This window comes from Sycon ciliatum, chromosome 8 (assembly GCF_964019385.1).
Source record: "Sycon ciliatum chromosome 8, ocSycCili1.1, whole genome shotgun sequence".
NCBI classification, from domain to species: Eukaryota; Metazoa; Porifera; class Calcarea; order Leucosolenida; family Sycettidae; genus Sycon; species Sycon ciliatum.
The window spans coordinates 659639-684638 of NC_088650.1; the positions used below are offsets into that span (position 1 = coordinate 659639).

At 48.7% G+C, this 25000-nt stretch overlaps 2 protein-coding genes across 3 annotated transcripts in view; both read right to left on the minus strand.

The window, feature by feature from the left end:
• Window positions 1–3081: 3081 nt before the first annotated feature.
• Window positions 3082–15150, minus strand: LOC135823834 (uncharacterized). 2 transcript variants are annotated; one of them, XM_065336686.1, is made up of 7 exons: window positions 15067–15150; window positions 9988–12125; window positions 9426–9474; window positions 8542–8659; window positions 7863–7954; window positions 5153–5484; window positions 3082–3880 (listed from the first exon to the last, which is right to left on the minus strand). In XM_065336686.1, exons 1-6 carry the CDS (start codon window positions 15092–15094, stop codon window positions 5156–5158), a joined length of 2754 nt encoding a protein of 917 aa, XP_065192758.1. In that variant the 5' UTR covers window positions 15095–15150; the 3' UTR covers window positions 3082–3880; window positions 5153–5155. The 2 variants fall into 2 exon arrangements, with proteins under 2 accessions (XP_065192758.1, XP_065192757.1); XM_065336685.1 differs by having other exon boundaries at window positions 8542–8662.
• A 9419-nt stretch (window positions 15151–24569) lies between these two features.
• The window catches only part of LOC135822892 (espin-like protein), a 5271-nt gene continuing 4840 nt past the window's right edge, over window positions 24570–25000 (minus strand). The window contains exon 6 of the mRNA XM_065335730.1: window positions 24570–24982. Within this exon, the coding sequence (XP_065191802.1) occupies window positions 24866–24982 (117 nt within the window). The 3' untranslated portion in view covers window positions 24570–24865. The remainder of the gene's footprint in view (window positions 24983–25000) is intronic.

Consider the following 25000-nt stretch of genomic DNA (forward strand, 5'->3'; position numbering starts at 1 on the left):
GTCCTGCCCACGGGCGCCACCTGGCCCACCATCATCATGATCATCTCCACAACCTCACAGCCGGCCCTCCGAGATTGCCAACTCTCGCAATGCACTCACAGGACGGTGATATGATGATCGGGCACAGCGGATGCACATGATCGCCGACCGCAACAATGCAAACGCCAGTCGACACCGGACATAATTATGTCATTGTCTCGGGATACAACTTCGTGTCCCCATTTGAAATGAGGCAACACAGGCGCTTGACAAATCTGGAGCACTCTGGCGCACAACAACCGGCCGTGGTGAAAACTAGTGGAGTAAATGTCCCACGGTCCACATTGATGATGCGCTCAGCATACTCCAGCTTCTTCCTCTCATGCTCCGCCAACAGTTTGTCGAGAGGTTTGGTGGCATAGGACGGAGCATCGGGATGAAAAACCCGGACATCCAGGAAAGCATTCTGTGCCCTGGTCCACAGCCCTCGAGCCCGGATATCAGCGCGAGCATCGTTGGCGGTGTTAGTTGAGGCTGCCAGAAACACCTCTCCCGAAACCGGAGCAAGCTGAGGCTCGACAGCGACATCCGAGCAAACCTCCGTAAGTAAGTCGGCAAGAATATCGCGAACTTCATTGTGCCGAATGGTGGGGAAACCACCAGCAGGGCAACACATGGCATGGGCCATATTATAGCTATGAATAGGATGAAGGCCGCAGACATCACGCAACTACGTGGTACAGTCGTCCCTCTCTAATCCGGCACCTTTTGCAACGGCATTTTCTGCTGGATAAACAAGGGTGCTGGATTATCAAATCCTGTCCTCCAACCCGTCCCACCTACTAACATACATGTTTGTGTCGTACGTCAAAACGCAGGGATTTTCCGTATCAATCCAAGTACTTTGTGGAGTGCATGTCTATACAGTGCATAGGATATTCCCAAGTGTATGCTACATGTGTAGAATGCTCCCTGATAAGTAGTTCATGCACTGGCCAAACTGACATAGCTGTGCTCCGGTACGGTATGCGATGAACAACTGCTGGATTAGAAAACCGAATTATGTGCAGTTTGAGCGATTTGTTGCGGAAAATCGCTGCTGGAGGCGGAATTCAAGTGCCGGATTAAAGCGTAGAAAATGAACTGAAAAAATCCGTTTTGCCAGAAAGTGTGCTGGTTTGCAAGGGTGCTGGATAAACTAGTGCCGGATTAGAGAGGGATGACTGTAGTAGTTGCGTGATGTAGATTACCGTACTCGCGCGATTAGAGCCCTCTCTTGAATAGATAAGAGCCCTCTCTTGAATAGATTAGCAAGGGCGTCGGAACCGCACCGGCCGGGGCGGCCATGGCCGCCCCACTTTTTCGGCCGATGATCTCAGCGCAAACGTGGCAAATCCTTGTCCCCGATCGTGGTTTGTTGCAGAATCAAACAGAAAAGTCCATGTACACTGAAATGGCACCAAATGCCTGGGAATGCTTGCAATTGGCTTCAATTTTTGAATTTTTTTCCCGGGGGAGGGTAATGTTTGTCCCCGATCGTAGCATCTTCTTGGTTTTTTGCAGAATCAAAAAGTCTTTCATTGTAGTTACCGTACACTGAAATGGCACCAAATGCCCGGAAATGCTTGCAATTGGCTTTAATTTTTGAAATTTTTCCCGGGGGAGGACCCCCCGACCCCCCTTCCATGGCCGCCCCACTTCCAAAGTCGTTCCGACGCGCCTGATAAGTGCCCTCTCTTGAATAGATTAGTGCCCTATCTCGAATAGTGCCCTACATGTAGTCTCCAAAGACTGGCAAGAGCCAGTGAAAAATAAAGCCCTCTCTTGAATAGTGTCCCCCCCCCCCGGTCTTGTAACCAAGCCCATGTGCAAGTTTGGTGTTCTTTTGCTAATATTCTTGGCCATGGCTTTTGCACTGGGGTTTTCAGGAACAAAATCGCAGGTCTTGTTCCCGTTTCTGTGGAGTCGTGAGCGTTTACAGTACACTTTAGGCTCTGTTTTTTCTTTGTTTTATGCTGGATGACGCAAATGTACCAGCAATGAGCTGAACTCGACCCGGGTTGAAATTTCTCATGTAAACACAGCCTTAGGAGAAACACTGGGTTGGGAAAGCAGCTTTTACTGGAAGTACAACGTAATCCAGCAACACTCATGGTTGCATGGTTATTAATCTCTTCTTTCACAAGATTGGAAAATTCTGGAAATTCCTCCCCCCCAACCGGCCAAGATTGTGTCTGACAACAGTCCAAAGTCTGGTAGCGGTTTTTCCAGCCGCGCTGCAACCCACAGTCAACTGGGAACTTGTGGCCAGGCACAAGGGGTACATGGATGCAGCTAATGGGGTTTCTCGGCACTTGTGCCAGTGGTTGTGAGACTCATCCACTCACCCCCTCCGTTAGGCGCTGCATCTGCCGGCAGGGTTTACCGGGTGTGAGCGGCCGGCATGAGTTCCCTTTGAGAACGGACACAATAATTTACTTTTTTTTACAGTCCGAAGAAAGAGCATTTCACCGATCTTCAATCACAAAGGAAACTGAGGGCAAAATGCATAATACTGAACTCTGACATATCCTGTATGTACAATGACTTATGTAGAATGTCATGTAGACCATGGTAGACCACCTACATGTGATTAACGCATCTGTAGCATACTATACACGCACATATGAATTACTCAACTACAGTCGACTACACTTATAACGAATTTCAAGACATGGCTAAACCTTGTCCATGTCCCTGTTTGAACCCATACAGAATCGACCCTTTATAGCGAACAGTTTTCGTTTATAACGAACCAAATCGTGTAGGTCAGCATGTAAACCAAGTGCAGTCATGCTGTCATGGACCATTTGCCAGTCATGACTTGCTGCTGCTTGCATAGTGTGAGTGAATTTCCGTTAAACGAACTTCGGCTATAAAGAACTCTTTCTCCTGCGCAATGCCAATGGTGTACGTTATATCAGTTTACGTAGGAAAGAGTTTGCTCCCCACACTGGTGCCTGGAGCTCACGCTATCCCGCCGATTTCACTTAAGACTTGACATTAGAGTATTTCCAACATGCGACCCACCGCCAATCGTACTGACATCATGACACTGTCACATTGAATTGAAAATGAAATTCTGAAAGGTACAATAGCCATGTATCTATGCGCTGTCCACACCAGTCTAGAAGAATAAATGGAAGATTTTCTGAACCAAACGTTTTCGTTCCCTTCTCACCATGGGCTCATCAGGGTAGAGTAACCTAGAGTATTACATCAGCTGCTGGAATGAGTTTGTATATCTATAAGTGACTGGAATGTAGAAATAAAGAGTAACTTGAAATAATGATATCTCTAAAAAATATTCAAACATCCTCGGCCAAATGAGGTTGAGGACTCCGGCCTAGTGAAAATATTCCAATATATGTATTCATAAAATTCAAAAGAAATGTTTCATGTATCTGCATGACTATAAGTAGTAATTCTGCAACGGGCATAGTAACCTGGTGTGGTCCTCTACAATTAGCTGACTCTACTGTCTAACATACTAGACTATTTCATTTACGTATATTTAGTGGGGTAGTGATCAAGAATAACATAATGTTGCTAAAAATTGGCAGATATGACCAAGGAAGAATGGAGGAATGGATTTGATGGATAACATAGCCAGTCAGTAAGATAGAGAACACACCACGGAGAGAGGGAGAGAGAGAGAGAGAGAGAGAGAGAGAGAGAGAGAGAGAGAGAGAGAGAGAGAGAGAGAGAGAGAGAGAGAGAGAGAGAGAGAGAGAGAGAGAGAGAGAGAGAGAGAGAGAGAGAGAGAGAGAGAGAGAGAGAGAGAGAGAGAGAGAGAGAGAGAGAGAGAGAGACAGAGAGAACAGTACCAGCACTTGCTGCGTGAATTGCTTGACACCTCAATCTGTGATGGAGCAAACAGAGAATACCGCACAGCCACGAAGACGGTCACATAATAGTATACACCGGAGCCAAAATAGATTGGATGCATACATTACTATGTACACACGCACACACACACACACACACACACACACACACACACACACACACACACACGCACGCACACACACACACACACACACACACACAAACACCTGAATTCACACTAATTCACACACACATACACCTAAATCCACACTCATGCACACAATTTTAAACAGTTTCAGGTGTTTTAAGGTGCGGTTAAAGGGGAAGTATACCCTAAAATCAAATTTTCACCAGTTGTAGTCTTCTGGGTGCTGAGTCGAATGGTCTTGGTCCGAGGAAGCTGCGACGCTCCCTTCCTACTTGAATCCCAATCGAACTCGCGCACTTCCACCGAAACTGGGTGACTGCGCCCTACTAGATGGGGATTTGTATGCAAAATGTCACTAAAAGCGCCATTTCGTTCTTATAAAAGCACGGATGACCGCGATTGGCCCATATGTTGTAGTCTTTTGGACGCTGAGTCGACTGGTTTTAGTCCGAAAAGGCTGCGATGCAGCGTTCCTCCTTTATTCCCAATCGAACATGGTTGAACAAGCGGTCACGTGCTCCTGCGTACACCAGTCACCTGGTCACCGTGCCTGCAGGGTACAACTTACTAGCCTGTTTGACCTTTTTTGGGTGCAGTCCTGTCACTCGAGTTGAACTCGAGTTGAACCTTGTTGTGAAAGTTGTCACCTGCTGGCGCGGTGACCAGGTGATTTGGGCACCCAGGAGCACGTGACCGCTTGTTCAACCATGTTCGATTGGGAATAAAGGAGGAACGCTGCATCGCAGCCGTTTCGGACCAAAACCAGTCGACTCAGCGTCCAAAAGACTACAATATACGGGCCAATCGCGGTCATCCGTGCTTTTATAAGAACGCAATGGCGCTTTTAGTGACATTTTGCATACAAATCCCCATCTAGTAGGGCGCAGTCACCCAGTTTCGGTGGAAGTGCGCGAGTTCGATTGGGATTCAAGTAGGAAGGGAGCGTCGCAGCTTCCTCGGACCAAGACCATTCGACTCAGCGCCCAGAAGACTACAACTGGTGAAAATTTGATTTTAGGGTATACTTCCCCTTTAACACTCCGCAAAATATGGTACATATCAGTATACAGAGAACCAGATTATCACAGCCAAACAGGAGATCTGTGTTTCAATGACTTATTCGGAATTCAGGTGGTGCAAGAAATCACCGCAACCTACCGTTTACACACGAGCCCGCCGTGGCAGAAGCTGGTTCATCTTGTCAACCTTGTCGGGATATTTACCCCAGCGTTTGATGACCTTCACCAGCTTGATGTAGCCGGCCTGTTCCTCGCTGCGTACAATGTTGACCAACTCTTCGTTGTGAGGGTGCCTTCCATCTTGTTTCTCAATCCTCTTCAAGTCTTCTACCTGCTGCAGATCGACGAAGAACCCGGCCACTTGCGCAAAATTGCGAAATTTTGCCGCTGGTAATTTGCTCAACCAAGGAGAAATAGTGGTCATAAAGGCACTTTGTTTGAATGGGTCGCCGAATGACTCCTCGTCCTCATCTAAGCAAAATATACATAGGATAAAAACATGAACATACAAAAAAAGTGATAATTATATGACCTGCCGTACACGTTAGGTGTTAAAGAGGCGATTTACACGACGGCAGGATTCATCCCGTGTGTGATGCTGCCATGGAGATTCAGTCACATATACTCATATCTTGACGCGAACGTATCCCGCCGGCTATCCCGGTTTGGTCCCGGTGCCATGAGGGGGCTGGGGGGTGGGGGTGGAAATGCATCCCGTGACATTTCGTGGACTGTTTTGTACTACAGGTACTGTACTTGCATCCTGCCATGTGAATTGATTTTCGTTTTTCCCGTACCATGGCAAGCTCTCGGGATCACGTGCTTTACTTCCCGGTGGGAATCGCTGCCGTCGTGTCAATCGCCTTAAACACAGGCAGCAGGTTCTAGAGTGTCGATGTGCATCACTCCAGTCTGGACGTGTACATCATCAGTGGTTGATCTAAGTATGCTTATACCATGGCAATGGCTAACCTGGCAAGGATTCTTGGCATCTAAATCACTGTTGTGCTACATGCATGTGGCTCCATTTCAGTATGCCATGTATACTTTTATACACACCACACACTGTATTTAACATACATATACCCAATCTACGGACAGAACTGTTTCATCCTTTGTGGACTTGTCAGCATACACATACACATACTGTATAAGCATAATGCATGGTGTACAGATGAACAGAATTCCGTAGAATCCCGTAGCCCCTGTTGGGTGTTGAATGTGAAGAACTCTATTGTGTTCACAGCTATTTCCACTGTAGGGGATCCTGGTGCTGCTGTTGCAGCTGCTACTGGTGATACTGCTGCAGCTGAAGTTGCCACTGCTAGTGCTACTGCTGCTGATGCTGATGAAGGTGCTGCTGCTGATGCTGGTGAAGGTGCTACTGGCAGTGGCGGATCCAGGATCCGAAACAAGGGGGGGGGCACACTACAGGCTCAATGGAACAAGTTTACTTTTACAATGACTTTTGTGATACTCGAACATGTAAATGTATGGGCACTACGACGTCTGGACCCGGAGTGCGATGATGAACAAGCCGAAGCTTGACATCAGGAGCAAGAGTTGACGCTGTAGACGCCAGATCTCCAATGTCATTCGTCTCCAGGCCAGTCACAGCAGCAGCAGCTAATGCAGCTGGCGGTGTCTCTTCGACTTGTACACTACCACTCAAAGTACGACTCTCACTCTCACCGACAACTGGAGACTCGGTGATAACTTGTTGGTTCGAACTGTCATCGTCCTCCATCACTTAAAGTTCAACTGCAATCTGACAATCCATGTCCTCGGCTGACGACGCTGCGATCTGCTCCGTGGGGGGACTGGACTCTACGACATTTACAACATCCTCACGAGCGGCACATCCACTAGCAGCTGTCCTCGCTTCCTTCGCAGGTGGCAGCGAATCAAACAAGGTATTTTTAATGTTGCTTCCTTCTCTTCATTTTCGAACTGCTGTAAAACAACAACGATGTTCTGGAACGCCAAGGCAAGTGAAGTTTGCAAGGCAAGGGCAGGAAAATCTACGCATTGCCATGCGAAGTTTTGGACTGTGTACTTGCACTTGTACCGTCTTTGTTTTCGTACTACGAGTACAGTGCAGTACTAGACAAAAACCGTAGTTCTGGTGCGCACGGATCGCGGATCGCGGAATACAGATCGACGCGACGAGAGTTGACAGTTCACAAGTTCAGTACACGCGTACCGCGTATCGATCTACGGACCCGGTGAACCAGTGCATGAATGTGTACAGTGCATGCAGTACAGCGACTGGACCTTGTCATCTACACAGGAAGTGCGCGCGAGCTTGGTTTCGATCGAGATCAGTAAAAAAAAAAGTCTGTCGGCGCTTCTGAAGGGGGGGGGGGGGGGGCACGTGCCCCCTTCGCCCCCCTCTAAATCCGCCACTGACTGGTGATGCTGCTGCTGATGCTGGTGAAGGTGCTACTGCTGCTGCTGATGCTGCTGAAGGTGGTACCGGTGATGCTGCTACAGCTGCTGCTGCTGCTGGTGAAGGTGCTACTGGTGATGCTGCTGCTGAAGGTGCTACTGGTGATGCTACTGGTTGAACCACAAAATTAGTATATTTGGACGTCACCGAGAATGTTCAAATACAAAGGAAATTTAGGCCACCCGCCTCAAGCTCATTTTTTCCGAAAATGGCCCGCAATCGAACGGCTCCTACACTCCCAGATAATAAGGTTGACTCTAGAACTACTTCAAACTACGTTTACTCATAATTCGCTACATACACACGGCTAAAACTCTGCCGTGTCCTTGCTGGAGAAAATATATTCACCACCCGGCATTATTGAAATACACATGAATTGCGGTGTCCAAAAGCAACCAACCTCTCTCGTCGCCTTTCTCCTCTCCACCGATGAACGGTTCAATCGAGCTAACAAACGCCTGCCGGTTGGCAATCTGATCAAGTGTCTTTCCACTGCAGTGCAGAGTGGTATACAGAACAAAACAGCACAAAAAACCAAAAAAATAGAAAGAGGTCCACGTTCTAGGTAGGGCCGTAACAGTAGAGCCTCCCTCGGTGCCCCCCCCCCCCCCCCCCCCCCCCCCAGTGCACAGTAAAGCCCCCCCCCCCCCCCGTGGACAGTAGAGTGCCTGCCCCCCCCCCCACCCCACCCCCAATGGACAGTAGAGCCCCCCCCCCCCCCCCAGTGGACAGTAGAGTGCCTGCCCCCCTCCCCCCCCCCCCCAGTGGACAGTAGAGCCCCCCCCCCCCCCCCCCAGTGCACAGTGCCTGATCCCCCCCTCCCAGTGGACAGTAGAGCCCCCCCCCCCCCTCCCCCGTGGACAGTAGAATCCCACCTCAGTGGAATGTGGAGTCTTGAAATGCAATGCAGCATTTTGTGATCAAAAAGCCCCCCCCCCCCCTCCCTAAATGTGCAGGCAGCGTGTTGTCAGTGTTTCCATCACCCTGAACGCTTCGTTAATGAAAGCGGCTGATTGGTCCGCTCCAAGGCAACGTATTTGACCTATTTATATAAACCTGCGAGGAAAGCCTTTACTAACCCAATGGCACCAAGTGACATGAATTCAGCGTCGTGAACACCGCTTCCACCAGCGCTGTGATGACCGCTTCCACCAGCACCTTGACCACCACTTCTACTGCCCACACTGGCACAGGCTTCTGCTGCAAGCCAACAGACGGCGTGCCATTGGAGTGGCCAAGAGACATGCACACGCACACACCCACACCCACCCACACACGCATGCACACACACGCACGCACACGCACACACACGCACACGCGCACACGTACGCACGCGCGCACTCGCGCGCACGCACGCACACACACACACACACACACATGCAGATGCAACGTGTACATGTACACACACAGGTGGGCACGCACACACGGTTTGTTGCAGAAGTTTATTGTCGCCACTGAAACGAACATGGTTCATTTCGTACTCGGACGGACCCCTCACTCCTCCAAAATGAACACAGTTTGCAATGCTGGACACCACAAATCAAGTGCATGTACACGTAGTGCATTGTTGAGCAAGTTACGATTTTCGACCTCCCACCCTCCTCCTCCTCTACCACGGACGATGTTCGCTTCAGGGCGACAACATATGACAGCGACCCCATAGCAATTCTATGACAATGTAATGTCAGTTGTCCAGGGCCCAAAACAGAGTCAGAACTGCAGTGTTGGCTGGGATCAAACACCAACTTGCGGTGAGAAGAGGCTCAAATTTTACATTCTATCCACAGCAGATATGGTCCTGTGCTCATGCAGTGTTGAATACCCGAACGGGAATAGCTAGCTCAAAACGAAAATAGAACAGTGTACCGGTTTCCTTGCGACTAAAGGTTGAATGTGAATGTGGCCATCATGCAAAACATCATTTGGAAGTACCAGATCTGTTTGTATTGTGCATCCAACTAACCTGAAGGAAGAGAGGCTGATCTCGGGTCAAACAGCTTTCCACATGCATCCTGCAGGTATTGCAAGAGACCAAGTAAACGCAAGCACATGCCCACGGCCACACACACACACACTCACGCATACACACACACACACTCACGCATACACACACACACACACATGCGCGCACACGCCCACCCGCACGCGCACACACACACACACACACACATACATGTAAATACACACGAGCAAAAGCACACATGCATGCAAACACACACAAGCCATAATCGCTGAAGTCAGAGTAGGCTCAAAATGGTTATCTCCTCATTAACATGACGGGAATACGTGGCAAGTTTTATGAAAATAGAGACATGGTGCAACTTTGTGTGTGAAGAATTCTCGTCCTGAACAGAGATAAACAGAATTACAACAAGGCCTGGTGGAACTTGTCTCATGGTTCGTGCTCCCCCCCCCCCCCCCCCCCCACACACACACAAAACATATGAACTAAAGCTAGCGACAGGTGCTACTAACGTAACGTCTTTTGCATAGCTGCGGGAATTCAATCAGGTCAAGTTTCTCACCTGGTCAAGGCCCAGCCAGAACATGGCCTGCTCACGGATCATCTGTATATCCGGATTTGAACGTGTACACAGTGGGTAGTCTTCAGCCACTAGGGTGGAAGCGTCCAAGGCGTGCGCACAGCTTGGCAAGCGGCACGTAGATAAGCCATGCTGTAAACACTCCTCGCCCGATGTTTCTCCGCAGGGGCATGGCAGGGTGCTGATCACTTTGACCTGCAGGCCCCACTTCCGTACCACTGTGAGCACGATTGCCCGGACTTCATCCAGCGTAGACTTTCCGCTACCGCCGTGTCGGCCCTTGCACTCGACGTACACTTGTAAGCCGTAGCGTGTATAGTGCAGGTGCAGCCACGGCCAATCTCTGTTCCAGCGAAGGCGAACGCTGCACCGTGACAGTGTGGCAGACGAGCGCTTGTGTGACTTAAGCAGCACCTCCACCACGCATTGCCAATACAGGAACACGGGAAAGCGCATCAACTCATCGCAGTTTGCGTGCTTCAAGGACACGAAGACGCAGGAACAAGGCGTCTGCGGGACCGTGCCCATGTCCTGGACGACTGCAGGTACAATAAACTCGTGCTCAGCAGACCTCTCTTCCTGCACAATTACCAGGACTGAGAGCCATTCTAAGATTTCAAAAATGAGCTTGAACCCATCACTGCTTGCTCTGACTGCTTGCCACGCCTTTGCATGGTCGCAGTAAGACTGACCCTCGAACATCTTGTTGAGAGCTTTGCGTGCCAGGGACTCCGTCATGAACCCAGAACGATAGCGCCGCGCTTCGTTCACTGTGATGTCTCGGTCAGGCTTCATGTAGACAAAGGCATTGACACAGTCCAGAATGAACTGGGGCTCCAGGATGACCGTGTCTTTCAGCTTGAAAGTTGGGAAGTACGCCAGGTGGCCTGCTTCGTGGCAGTACTTCAGCAGCAGCTGTACTTGCCGGTCACTGTAGTCATGTGGAACAGCCTTGACTTGCTTTGCTATGAACTTTGCCTCCTTGAAGGAAATCCAAGGCCACGAGACCTCCTGCTTGAGCGTGTGTATGGATATGCAGAATCGGAGCCATGGAACAGGGATGTTACGTTGGCTCTTCTGGCAGCGGTCGACGATGGCCTCTCTCAATCGCTGTAGCTCATCTGCTTGCGCTGCACTTCCAGTGGATCTGGTGTTGTCGATTTTAAAATGCGAAGTTTCGTTCCAGACAAGGTTCTGGTACGGGGTACCTTTTATCTTCTCTTGAAGTAGCTTACAAGGATCAGGCAAATCGGTTTTGTTCCACCTGTCACTCTGACACCCCACTACAAACACATCATCTGCAGCACTCTGGTCTGTGCTGCTGTCAGCTTCTGTATTCAGCAGCAGCATGTCGAGCCAGCCGAGCAGCTGGTCTAGGCGAGTCGCGTTGGCCGGTAGAGTGGCCCGCTCGATACGTTCTTCCCGGCTGACCTGAAATTCATCAAGCTTGGGAAGGGTCTCTAGAAGGTCCAGAGAAGAGTTGTATGTGGCAATGAAGGTTGTGTTTTTGGCCATGAAGAGGGGCTGCACGGATTGGTAGACTTGCTGCCCTCCAAGGTCGCGGAATGTGATGACAGTATAGTCGGGCATGTTGGCACGGTCAGAGATGTACTTTACCCGGTCTGCGTTGAGAAATCCTGTGATGGTCTTGTGGATTTCCTCGCGCATTGCTGGTTTGTCGCTGCTGCTGCTGCTGCTGCTACTGCTGTCCTCCATAGGTCCTGCATGGGTCCCAGCCACAGGATCCTCTCCTGCAGTGGCTCTCTCTCTGTCATCTTGTGTTGTCTCTTTGTCTTGGGGATGATTCGAAGTGGATGGTTTGCACATCATGGTGATGACGTAGAGTCGACTCAGAGCATCTGGCATGTCTGGGCATTCGATGAATCGACAGTCATCAGAGATGTTTGTAGTTGTGTAGGACGTGCGCATTCCGGGCGTGCTGAGTTCATTCTCATTGTGCATCTTCTCAAGCAACGCCTTCAGCAAGCTGGTCTTTCCAACGCGTGCCGCACCAAGTATTGCCACGTGCAGGAAATGTATGACGGTCGTACCGCCCAACCGGGCTGCCTCCTGCTCTGCTGCTTCGAGTTCACTGATACTTGGCAGAACAGCAGTATCTCCTGGGCACAACGATAAGCACAGCACACATCAAAAAAATGTTGTGTAACTGCAGGTGACATTTACAGCTTGTTGTTTCTTTTGTATTACTAACAAGAAATCATACATACAGGCAACAAGAATGCAAAACAAGTGAGAGTGCATCCTCACTGCATGCACTCATATTATGAGAAAGCCCGCTTGACTCGCAATGTTACGGTGTGTCTGAAAGTCATTGCTTCTCGCACAATAACCACTCCATCACCAGAATATTGGCAGACAGGAGAAACCTGTTATGGTTTGCTGCAGTTGAGGCACTGGGTTATAGAGTCCAGGGGCGTCACACACGGTACCACCAGTACCACCATGCTTGTACCACTTTTCGGACCGGATGCTGCGCCCAATTCATCCAAAAAACAAGCAATAAAAGAGCACTAAAATGTGCCCTGTTCACCCAATAATCACTATTTTCCAGTGTTGCAAAGAATAGCAAAATCACGAACGAATATTCTAACAAATATGCACAGTACGAACGAATATTCTACTATTCTACCCATACAGACGAGCCCATTTCAGCACACTATGCTTCCTTGTTTATTTGAGCCAGCGCGTGCTAACACATGACTACAGCTTTTGTGGAAAAAGTCGAGAAAATCGCGATTTGAATTCCGCGACAAAAAAATGCAAAGTTCTCCTCGGTAGACTGGACTGTTCTGGATGTAACTCTTTGTTGCAAGTACATGAAAATATATTCGTTTCAGTTTGGAGTCTCCTAAAATGGATCGTCAACGATGTATCGAAGGAAGAGCCTAATATACTTCGGAGCGGAAGAAGACGACATCCTCGCGTTCCACGCGCAGGATGAACTATTTTGTGGACTTGCGTCGGAAACAGAAGTCTCAAGTCTCTCAAACTCTCCCACACGGAGCTAGCTTTACGATCCGACATCACGGATTTCTACCGACTTGAAACTAAGCAAAGCGGACTCATACGATTCGAAACTAACCAGGAACTGCTACAAACTACGAAGAACATAAGTATTTCTTGCGAAGGTGCAAGCTACAAACGACGCGTAAGTCAAACTGGGCAGCATTAGCGGTAAGCGACAATATGTTGACGATGTGACTGTTGCACATTCTACGATGCAAGAACGCAGCGAGCGTGCTGCGATGAGCGAATTAAGCCATTGTACGGAAAGTTGTACACAAAGTGTAGCATTTCGAACATTCGACTTCTGACTCGCACGTTCGAATATTCTGTGCAGCGCAAAAAAACCAAGATATTCAATTATTCGAATATTCGCTGCAACACTGCTATTTACCCTCGGGCTTTTTTGATGCCATTCAACGAAAAGTGTAGTGGATAGTCACTACTGGAGGGTTCATAAAGGCACATTTGTCTGTTGTGAAGTCGGGGGTTTGCCCCGTACATTGAATTTTGCATGGCAAGACAAATTCGGAAAATACAAAATGGGTTACGGGGTAACTGTTTCCCATGCCCCCCCCCCCCCTTACTATTTTGACCTGGCTAGAGCCCTGCCATCATATCTTCATGCTAATGGTACTACTTGGGGACATACAGCTCTATTGCTTCCAACTGGACATTTGCTTTGTTAGTTGCTGCTCATCATGAGCAAGTTGCTGCTAGCGGCCTAGCATTGCTTGCCAGCTCTTCGACCTCTTGCATTACTAGACCATTTACTCGAAGTAACACATTGTCTCCAAAGCCAGTCGTTGTTGCCCTGACTGAGTGTGAATATGTGAGGGATTGGATGCTAAATAGTATTCCAACCAGTGATGCACACTAACCCAGTTTTCAAGAACGAATACTCTTTCAAATACCAAATCAGTCAACGAACGAATATTCTAGTATTCGTTGAAATTTTTCACGGCCCAGAAACTTCCGCATTGCGTCTGCGCTTTTCGCCTGGGACACCTTCGCATCCGTGGTAGCTACAGCCGTCGAGCAAGTAACATGCCGTCGGGGAAGATTTTCCCGCATTGAGCTCATAGCCGAGCCATTGAACTCGAGCTTCGTCTCGCAGAGTTTGCATTCAATGTTTGCGCCTCCATCAACTTTCTCGGAGTGCTCCTAAACGCAGCTGCTACGACCAGCTGTGCCAGAAGCCATCACAAAAAACGAACTGGATGTCCAGGCGGTTCTTCAAAGTGAAAGAGAGGGGTGAGTTGGACCGAACTAAAGTAGTAAAGAAGAAAGCATTATGGGTTCCCACTTCGCAACAGTACATTATGTGCACTGTACTCGTACAATTACACGTGTCCTTTGCAACTGTACTACAGTGCCGGCACTGTATTGTTACTACTACTACTGTTTGGCGCGCGCTCCCACAGGCCGGATTCATCAAGTACACGTACGGTAACCGCTGTACTGTAATCTGTAGCAGCGGCCCTAGCTCTACTGCCGTTAGCGCAGGGTCCACATGTACTCATACAAAACTAGCATGCGTGCCACCAAGAGTACATAAACCAGAGTGTGCAACTCGGGATGGTTCCTGCGGGAGCGTAATTCGTGCACTACGTCATTTCTGACGGCATGGTAAGCCACAGGTACGGTGAAAAGTTGCGTCACCAGTCGCGGTGGTGCAGTTCACTGAGTTTGTCCTGATTTCGGTTTTTTGAGACGGATAGCCTGGTGACTTTACTTCTCGGTGGATGTACACAGTCACACAAAACACCGAAATCCTGAAACAGGACGTCTAAAATCAAGCAAACTTGGCTGATTTCTGGGCTATGAAACATGAAAATTTGAGCTGTACGCAAGTCGCGGCTTGGCTGACCTCATCAGGGTGACGTAGTGCACGAACTGCGCTGTTTCAGATCAGATATGCACAGTTGCACACTCTGGTTTATGTACTCTTGATGCCACACATAGAACATGATTGTACAGCTGGTCATTCGTAACTTTTTGACGGAAAAGAAGTTTGAGAATTGATTTGTCACTTACCTGCCTGCAGCTGCTTGGCCTCCTTCATAGAGAGTCAGAAAAAAACAGAGGCACAAATCACACATATGTGTTTAACATGCTCTCTCCCTCCCCCCCCCCCCCCTCTCTCTCTCTCTCTCTCTCTCTCTCTTCCTTAGTTCCGTATCGTATTTTCCGGAACATAAGCCGCAATTTAAGCACTCGTAATCCCCCCAAAAATAAATGTCGGTGTGTCTTCTACTACCATGGTGAAATGAACTGTGATATACAGGATAGATGTTGGTTTTTCGTCACAAAGATGACAGAACAAAAATGACAGGACAAAGATGACAGGACAAAGATGAACCTAGAGGCGACGAGATGAACAAGGAACTCACGGCACAGGGTAAGCCCGAATTTTCTGGTTTCAGACCTTGTATTATTTTGAAAATACCAGGGGATTTCCCTTTAGCACGGGGCACGCCTGATGGGCATAAAAAAGTGCATGGACCTCAGCTTTTCAGAGCAGTAAGAATCGTGAAAATCGGTTGAGTTTGAGCAAGAAGCTGACAAAGAATGCTAGATCGAGTTGTTCTGGCGTTTCCAAGGCATGATAGGAGAGTTTGAAAAGGACATGGAAGTGGTCCTGATGAGCCTATCGAGCTGAGAGTTGTCAGGATGGATTTGTTTGAAATTGTGACATGCATTATACAGTATGACAGGATATACAGGCAGGAGCTGTATAGGCTGAATTTTAATGGGGCCGAAAAGGATTTTGGCCTGCGGATGCTGAAATTTAAAACGTGCTGATAATTTGTAGACTTACAGTATCCAGTGTCCAGTATCACAGTAGTAGATATCAAACTCAACTCACTTACTAAAGCCACAAGTCGCCAAGATACTCAAGACAAGATGCAAACTGGAATAATTCACTGGAGCTGGTTGTCGTCGCAGTGATTTCCAAGTGTCCATTGTACACAGCACGTGCAGCATAGTGCTTGCATTTAGCTCCAACTCTGGCAACAGAGCGACAGGCGAACCCCTATCCATTTATCAGCTGGGCCGTGCGGATGCGACTTTGCGTTTGACATGGGAGTGGCTACACATTTCCCCCTGTTACTAGTGCAGCAGTTATGCCGCGCCCATCATCCTCATCCTAACCCCAGTTGTCGTTCAGGACCGTACATGTTCGTCGTTCAGTGTTGAAAGAGCAGCGGTTGTTACTGCTGGGCAGACAAGATGGCCCATCCGCTACGCGGGCAATACCGCGTGGGAATCATTGTAATGTCACGGTTCGTAAGTTGCGCAAACGTTGCGCTTGGCAATTTGGCCAGAGCAGTTCGTTAGAAATCGTGGCCACCGGTATCAGAAATCTCGGGGGCAGTTCCGAATTCACCCCGCGTCTCCAGAGCAGACTTGATAGCATAGCTGATTATCCGGAAGACCATTTATCAGTCGGGATGGTACTTGTTCATCGGATCACTGTTGGCAGAGCAGCTGTTGCCACCGCCGAGGGGACGAGATGCCCCAGCTGCTGCGCAGGCGTGCGGTGGGGAACATTCCACATACCACGTAATGAACGTAGAGCAGTTCTCAATGCCTCTGAATTCTGACTACCCACTACAAGGTGCATTGGTGCACCCAGCCCCGCAGGTTCTGACACCACCGTCGCCTGTGGGTGACATCGGATAGCGACAGCAAATTGCTTTCTGTTGATATGGTTGGTCAATACTCACTACCTACCCTCGCCCCGCCGGGGGCAAGTCATTGTTGCCGTGTGCACGCATGCATTCATGCAGACGTATCTGTGCCTGCCATGCTATTCTTTCTGTCAGGCATATATTGAACAAAAATGCCTGCCCCTTTTGAGGCCCGATCAGTGCATTACGGCTTGTGCTTCCATTTGCTCCGCAGTCACCACCGGCCTCTGAACTCGCTGGTTGACGCTTTGTTCAGGAGTCTGGTTTTGTTTGCATTGAGCACCTCATTAACAATTCATTCGCGCGGCGGCCGCCCGCGTCAACTCTATGGCTCACTGGCCGAGAGTGAGATGGCCCCTCGGTGTGGTGATAAGACGTGGTATATCTTGACGCCGTGCACATAACATTGCCTCGCCGGGACTACCAGTATGCTGGCTGATACTGTAAATATACAAAATTTCGGCGCTGCAAAATTTAGGCACTTCACGATTTTTGACATTTCGGCAGCGATTTATTTTCGGCGTGGGGTAGAGGGCATGGTATAGTGCGACAGATGCTGTGAAAAATTTCATCGGCGTTTTAATTTAGGCGTTTTGGGTCGATGCCGAATATAGCCGAAAATAAATAGCTGCCGAAAATTTGTATATTTACAGTAGCGTGGGAAAGCCACCCTGTCCTGGATTGACCATCAGTCTACTACCGTCGCCTCGTTCGGTGTTACCTGGGCCCTTCTCTTTTTGAGGAAACTTGGCCAACAAACGCAATGTGCTCAAAGGCTCGCTGACAATGATGTGCAAGTTTGCGCCAACAACCATCACGCGTCGAACCAAGATAAATCGGGCAGGAGGAAAGTGCTCTATAGCTTGGATCCCCAGCTTGTACGTGCATACGCACCAGATGCGATCTGGAGGCGCATTATGCATGGCTCAGCGCCGGGCAGGCTAGTAGCCAATAGAATGAGCTAACCTGGAACTGATTGCCACCGTTTGCGCTTTCCCAGGCCAGTATCAGTGTTAGTGATTGGTATGTGGGCCCACGCCAGCATCTTAGAGCAGTGTGAGTGCGTAGTCCGCAGGTATGGCAGTGGTGAGGATATGGACGTGTGCTGTGTGCTGTACCTATGTGGATGTACACGTGGCAGGCGCGTATGCTATCGTGTGAAGTGATGGATGGGGTGCAGAAGTGCAGGTGGTGAGAGTTTGTGGCTACTGCTACAGTGCATTTCAAAACTATAGACGCGTAGGGTTTTTGAAATATTTCAAATTTGGCTGGAACGTTTTGAGAATAGTTTTCGGAATATTGCTCAGGATCGCTCCACAATTACTCTCATATAGTTTCTAAAGGATTGGATAACAGACGCCCAATTTGGAAAAAATTATGCACAAAGTGATCACAGATTTTATGTGGTATAGATGCTGGCATAACGGTTTTTGCCTAGGTACGCGTCTATAGTTTTGAAATGGACTGTAGAGTGACTAAGGCGAAAGCAGCCATCAGGGCTTTTCTAGGCCGACAAGCTGTATGCAGTTCTGTACCCAAAAGGTCGATCTCTCCGGAGTGCACCTGAAAAGCACGTGCTCAAACCCTCCGTGGCCGAATTGTCGAATGAGTTGCCTGGAAAACAGGTTGCACCTAGATCCCATATCGTGAAGTCCAGGGCATCGTGCCTCTTCATGGTTCACTCAAGTAGCATGCCATCATACATCATAGCATCGTCAAAATCATGTTGATGATCAACCTGATCGTCTAGATTTGATTCAGAAACGTGGAACACTTTTTACGAGAATGTGTGTGTGCGTATGCAGAGGTATGCCCACAGACCTGGGTGTGTACCCGTGGGCCTGGGTTTCAAATTTTTTAATTCCTGTTTGAAAAAATATCCCACACACAACATTTGCAGCGCGCACTTTCAACATCGGCACTTTTGCTCGTGTGCAACGTATAATCGTTGAGTACCAGGGCCCCGGCCAAGTTCAAAAATCAGTTGCAAGCGTGTGTCGAAGTTTATCGTATGCGAATAAATATCCTTGGAAACGGTACGATAAATTTTAGTTTGCACTTCGTGTGAATTGCCGACTTCCTCCATTAACAAAAACTTCGTGATGGATTTTTGAGGGACTGGTATGCACACAAACTGCTGTGAAATGAGTCGCAATCACTTTCTCGGCCTTCCCTGGCATGCCATGAAAGAGGTACGATGCAAGGAAAGCGACCTTTCACAACAAGCGAGCGGAATCGATGGTTGACCTGTGGCAACATAGGTGAGGACAGTAATGGCGAGCGAATTTGAAATATCACTTCTCCGAGGGGGTAATACGCTGCTTGGCCTCTCTACTAGTCTAGCACTGAGTTTGAGAGCGATGGAACGGAGCAGCGAGCCCACACAATGAGCGAGTCAACAAGGAGGTGTTCCGATCGCACTGCGCAATGAAATAATTCTGAACTCAAGTTCTTGTTCAACATGCGCAAAGCCCAGATTCGAATGCTGATGACCGTCCAATCTTTCAGAAGTCTGCAGTTCGACGCAAGTCTCGTGGCTAAAGAAAGTCGACTGGACTTGCTAGCCGCTGCCGTTCAGTGCTGGCAGGGTATCAATCACAGAAAATGGAATCAGTTTGGCTGTGCCTTTAGTAGTCCTTTACTCCTTGTTTCGCGGAGTTCTGGAGAGCAATGATGAAACCAGGGAGTCGTAAAATATTTTTACGACTCCCTGGTGGAAACGAGTAATCACCACCGCGGCGGATCACGCAGCTTGAAAGCACACTTACTTCAAAGATGGCGACATCAAGTTCAGCGAAGTGTGATCAAAGAAGCCGAGGCAAGGCTGAAACGAGCTGAACTACGACTCGCGCGCAGCAGATAGCGGCAGCGAACCAGGGTCAAAAATGAGTCGAGCAAAAGCGACGCAAACTGATCTATTTGCTCATTCTGCCAACAGTTTCTCTTGTAAAGATGCTGTACATAGGCTGAACTACCTTCGTCCAGTCATTTGCAGGCGATACAAACTGCTCTTGACCTGTTCTAAGCGTTTTCATATCGATCAAAATCCATCACGAAGTTTTTGTTAACGGAGGAAGTACTTGGTTCGACAAGTTAAAATTGCCACTTATCTTCACTCTTGTCTCAAAACGAAAACACAAATAATGGAAGCATGCCACGATCAGAAAACGCTATGTATATAATAATTTACACGTCAGAAAGCTACTCAGCCGAAAATCCTAGCAAGTTACACATCTTCCTCGCCACTAATGTCGCTGGAAGAAGAGCTCAAAACATTCAATCCAGACAGATGCTGCACATTTCATAGCTTGTTCCACTTCTCCTCATCTCGAATCACGCTTCGTGGTCATAGCCAGCCTGAGATTGAACGGGGGTGGGGGGGGGGGGGGCTGGGTGAACTAATACATGGTATTGGTGGATTTATGGGGGGGGGGGGGGGGAGAGGGGGCTCCCACCCACCCACCCACCACCCCCTCAAAGGTTTCCACCTGGGTTTGAAAAGACACCAGGCTGCTACATGCACCATGTGCACAGGCGGTAGACTACGCGGTGGGAAGCAGCGTCCAAAACCGGTTGCACGGACCGTCGGTTTGTGAGCGGCATTGATTGCACTGCGAAAGAAACGGTCGACTCTGTACGAGCTCTAGACTTTTGTACAGATTTCAGAACGCGCTCGATGCGTCTTGAGAAAGGCGTGCAGTGATGTGCTGAACGCAGCGCTGCCCAATTGGGACAAAAACAAAGCCGGTGAACGTCAAGCGCGAATGTGTTCGCCGAATTGGTCTCGCATTCTGAATATGTCGATATGATCTGTAGTTTCTTCGTCGGTGATTTGCGGGTGATAGCTCTTCACTAGGCGCTGTACAGTGCGAATATTCAAATTCAAGCTAGCGATGCGCTTTTTCAGCTTTTCTATACCTCCCCGCGGAAAACCATCCTTGCCACCAGACAGCTGGAAGGAGGCAGAAACTGTATTCGCCATCGCTCTGAAGTGTGAACATCCTGACCTGTTTTACGGACTCGAGCGGAGGTTGCAGCCTTTCATTGCGGTGACGGAAGTGTTCGTCGGTGGCAGCTCCAGTCAAAAAGATTCAAACGAACCGATCACAACTTCTGTGGTGGTTTGTGCTGCCATGTTGTCGGACGCAATGGTCTAACCATCATTGGTTATGTTCGGATGGTGAATCGGTGGTTCAATGCGGTATGACACAGGCAGAACACCGAAAAATCAAGTGCAAAGATAAGCGCCAATTGTAACTTGGCGGGCCAAGTATTAGCAAACGTCACTTGTCTAGTGAGAAAGTGCCTTGCCTTCGTACACCGTATATTCACCATCATACTTTATTCCAACAGGAGTGCATGAAACATTTGGAAATTTGAGAAAAGTCACAAAAGGAGGCGCAATTTACTGTACATTCTCCGTATCTTTGTTGAAAACGAACGCACTGGATTAAAAAAAAACACTCGTTGTGGTCATGACGAGTAGACCCCTCCGAACTCATCAAACACCAGTGTGCTTCGCGTGGACAGGATGTGATTCTAACACAGTTTCCTCATTCGTCTTGCCGTTTCACGGCTTGCAAATGGTCCCAATTATCACATGTACTTGGCGTCTGGTTGATCAAATGCAGTGGTACCCTACAAAGCCGGCCCACACCAAATTTAGCGCTTGGTGCATAGAATAGGATATAGTTTAGGTCGAGTGCCGCATTCATCCCCATCTCCCCCCCCCCCCCCCATATATCCACAACCATGCAGTGGCGTGTCCAGGATTTGACTGAGGAGGGTCGCGGCCGGGGGAGATGACATGGTGCACATGACTGTAATGATGTATGTCACGCACCTAGCTATCCAACATTACAAAATGATTACATGCCAGGTATTTCTTCCAGACCTACACTATACAGATTAAAGTATCTCATGCTCAGTTACTACAGTGCGTATCGGTTATAGCGTGGTCGTGTAAAAGAATATACTACTTACAAGAATGAACTCTCATATTTTCATAATCATAACATGGGTTTCAAGTGAACATTTATTCTTACTTAAAATTGCCGCTTCCCAGAATGATTTTTCGAATTTATTTTGTCCACTCGAAGGGCAAAGAAATCAGCTAGAAATTGAGGCAGAGCATTGTCGACGGATCAAGCTTTAGTTTGTGGCATCCCGCTTCGCTGCACTTGCAGCTAAGGTCGACGTCTTCATCAGAGTTTGGGGCAGGCCCTTCAGCACTCAACAATGTGCTGAACAAGACGCGCGTTCAAATTCAGCTAAAGAAACTTCGTTTTCAAGCGATCCATGCCTCCAGGTGGCAGGCGATGAAGGCAAGCTAGCATTTTTCAAGTGCACTGTAACGACCATCCAGCGGGATAGGGTAAGTAGTTCCGCAACTTCTTTCCCTGGCAATGGCTTCGCTAATTTTGTTGGTGTTTTCAGACCTGCTGCCTTTGTAGCAACATGCGCCACAAGTAGCGCATTTTAGGAATTTGAGAAAACTCTTTGTTCTTGCCATCGTCAACTTCAGCATTCTTATACCCGGTCTTGCAGTCTTGATCAATAGCCACGCGAACGATATGGGACGGCACGAACTGCAGAAAAACGATATGCGCTCTGGGCATACTGACCAACCACCACAATCTCAATCCCTTGACAAGACATGCAGAATCCCTGGATGGCACAAAAACAAGTGAAAAAGAGCTTTTCCCGCCCAAAAAACGTTCGACTCTGCAGCTGGGCGTACAGCACAGATCGACCCTGTAGTGCAGTTTGATCAGTCGGCGATCGCCTGTCACTTTGTCAGTGCAGATATTGCATGGTCAGGTCTTCAAAGTGCTGTGCATAGTTCGAAGTGCGAATGAGCACCGTACAATGGTACATACCTTTGAAAAAAGTTTTTAAAAAACCGGGACATTCGGGGAGAAACCATTGAGTTTTCAGGAAAATCCTGTATCGGAAAAAACTTTGGTTTTTCCGGGAGTTTGCTTGAAATCCCCGGGACCCCGGGAGGAGTGTTGATTTTCCGGGATTTTCCCGGGGAAAACGGGTGGGTTGGCCAGTATGTCTGGGGCGGAAGAGTGCGGAGCGCGATGAATTTGCTTGGTGCGGAAGAGAGCTCCAACGAAGTCCGAGACCATCACGGCTTCAGTAACAAGTAGACATTGCGCAGGAAGGGTGGCACCAATGCTCGAACACAGAAAACAGCGATTCCGACAGTCTGACTAGTATGTATGATGACCATTCTGTACTGGCACCTCCGCGTCGGGCGTAATGTCAGCCCGCTCCGAACTGGACTGGCAACCACTTGATCACTCCCACTGTTTCCTGTTGGAACAGGAATTGCGCCGTCGCAAGAACGCTTTGCAAAATTCATCAAGGCTCTGCTGGCCAGAGCTTGACTTCTTTGGTCCATGGATGTCGCTGAGACTTCGCAGAAAAGTCTTCAAGTCAACCAATTCGCGATTCGAATCTGGAGGGGATCATCCTCAAAACATCGTTGTACAACGTTGCGAAAAGAGGCGCTTGACGATCACAAGCTTTGTTTTTGTCCCACTTGGGCAGCGCTGCGTTCAGCACATCACTGCACGCCTTTCTCAAGACGCATCGAGCGCGTCCTGGAATCTGTACAAAAGCATAGAGCTCGTACAGAGTCGATCATTTCTTTCACAGTGCAATCAATGCCGCTCACACACCGACGGTCCGTGCAACTGGTTCTGGATGCTGCTTCCCACCGCATAGAGTCTACCGCCTGTGCACATGGTGCATGTAAAAACCTGGGGTTTTTTCAAACCCAGGTCGAAATTTTTTGAGGGGGGTGGGAGCGTGCCCCCCCCCCCCCCCCCCCGTAAACCCGCCAATGCCATGTGATAGGGACCATTAGCAAGCCGTGAAACTGCAACGCGAAGGGGGAGCTGGGTTAGAGTCCCGTCCTGACCACGCGAAACATACTCGTGTTTGATGAGTTCGGAGGGGTCTACTCGCCATGACCGCAACAAGTGGGTTTTAGTCAAGTACGTGCGAATTCAACCATGAAGCGGAGAATAGCACCGTAAATCGCGCCTCTTTTGGTCTTTGCGATTTTCTTCAAATTGCGAAAATGTCTCGCCCATTCTTGTTGGAATAAATACGCCGGCGAAACGTACCAAACAACCAGTAGGACCATTGATTTTGCCATAACCGTTACTAACATGACACAGAACAGGATCGAGGGTAACCACAGTGCCAAAATTAATGCTTGTTCAAGACAAACTTCAGCTTGCTCGCTCATTTATGTTTTGGCATGGACCTCGTGAACACAACCCTTTGCTGCACCCATCCATCGGAGATGTGGGTGTCATGGGGTTTCTTTCACTTTCATTCGGGTAAAAGTCAGTCAGGCTGAGAATTGTTCTCAAGGAAAAATTCGCAAAAACAATTGCCAGTAAAATATCAGAAAACTGTTTGATACTGGAAAGCAGCCGACTCGCGTAGACGGGTTGTGAACGCGAGAAGCTAATCCTCAATCACGCCGTGTTTCACGTGCGTTACGATGAACTAGTTCACGTTGACGTTCCACGGCTTGCTAACGGTCCCTAATAGTTCACCTCCCCCCCCCCGTTCAATCTCAGGCTGGCTATGACCATGGAGACAATATCGTTATTTCGTACTCGGACCCGTCCCCCCACTCTGAAACGAACGCAGCTTGCTATGCTGGACGACGATAATCGCATGCATGTACAAGTACAATGTACAGTGTCGGTCGAGTTGTGATTTTGGCTCACACCCCTACACCCCCCCCCCCCCCCCCCCCCCCCCCAAAACCAATGTTCGTTTCAGAGACGACAAAAAAACTTTTGCGACGACCCCTAATGAAAACTGTACAAGCTCACGCGCCCACAGACTCGTAGTACATGCCTCGTACGGTATGACTCATCATCTCCAGAAAGGTCAACAAAACAAAACATTCCGCCATGGCCAGACCAAGCGGAGTTACACACTCTCGTGTTTATGTACTCTTGATCTCATAGACAGCTGTACAAATGTAGGACATGGTGGTGGTAGGTGCACCTCACGTGACTCACGTGACACCTAGTCACTGCGTAGTTCAACCAATCAAATGTACGACACGCTGTAATGTTTACTGTAGACACACAGTACATCTAAATTCAGTCACTCACAGTCAAGTCTACTGTACATACCTTCGCACTCTCGTGATCCACCAGCAACTGCACACATCCCTCATGCTTCTCTTCCTTGGCTAGGTCCAACGCTGTTCTCCCTTTCTGAGTAACTCAGCAACA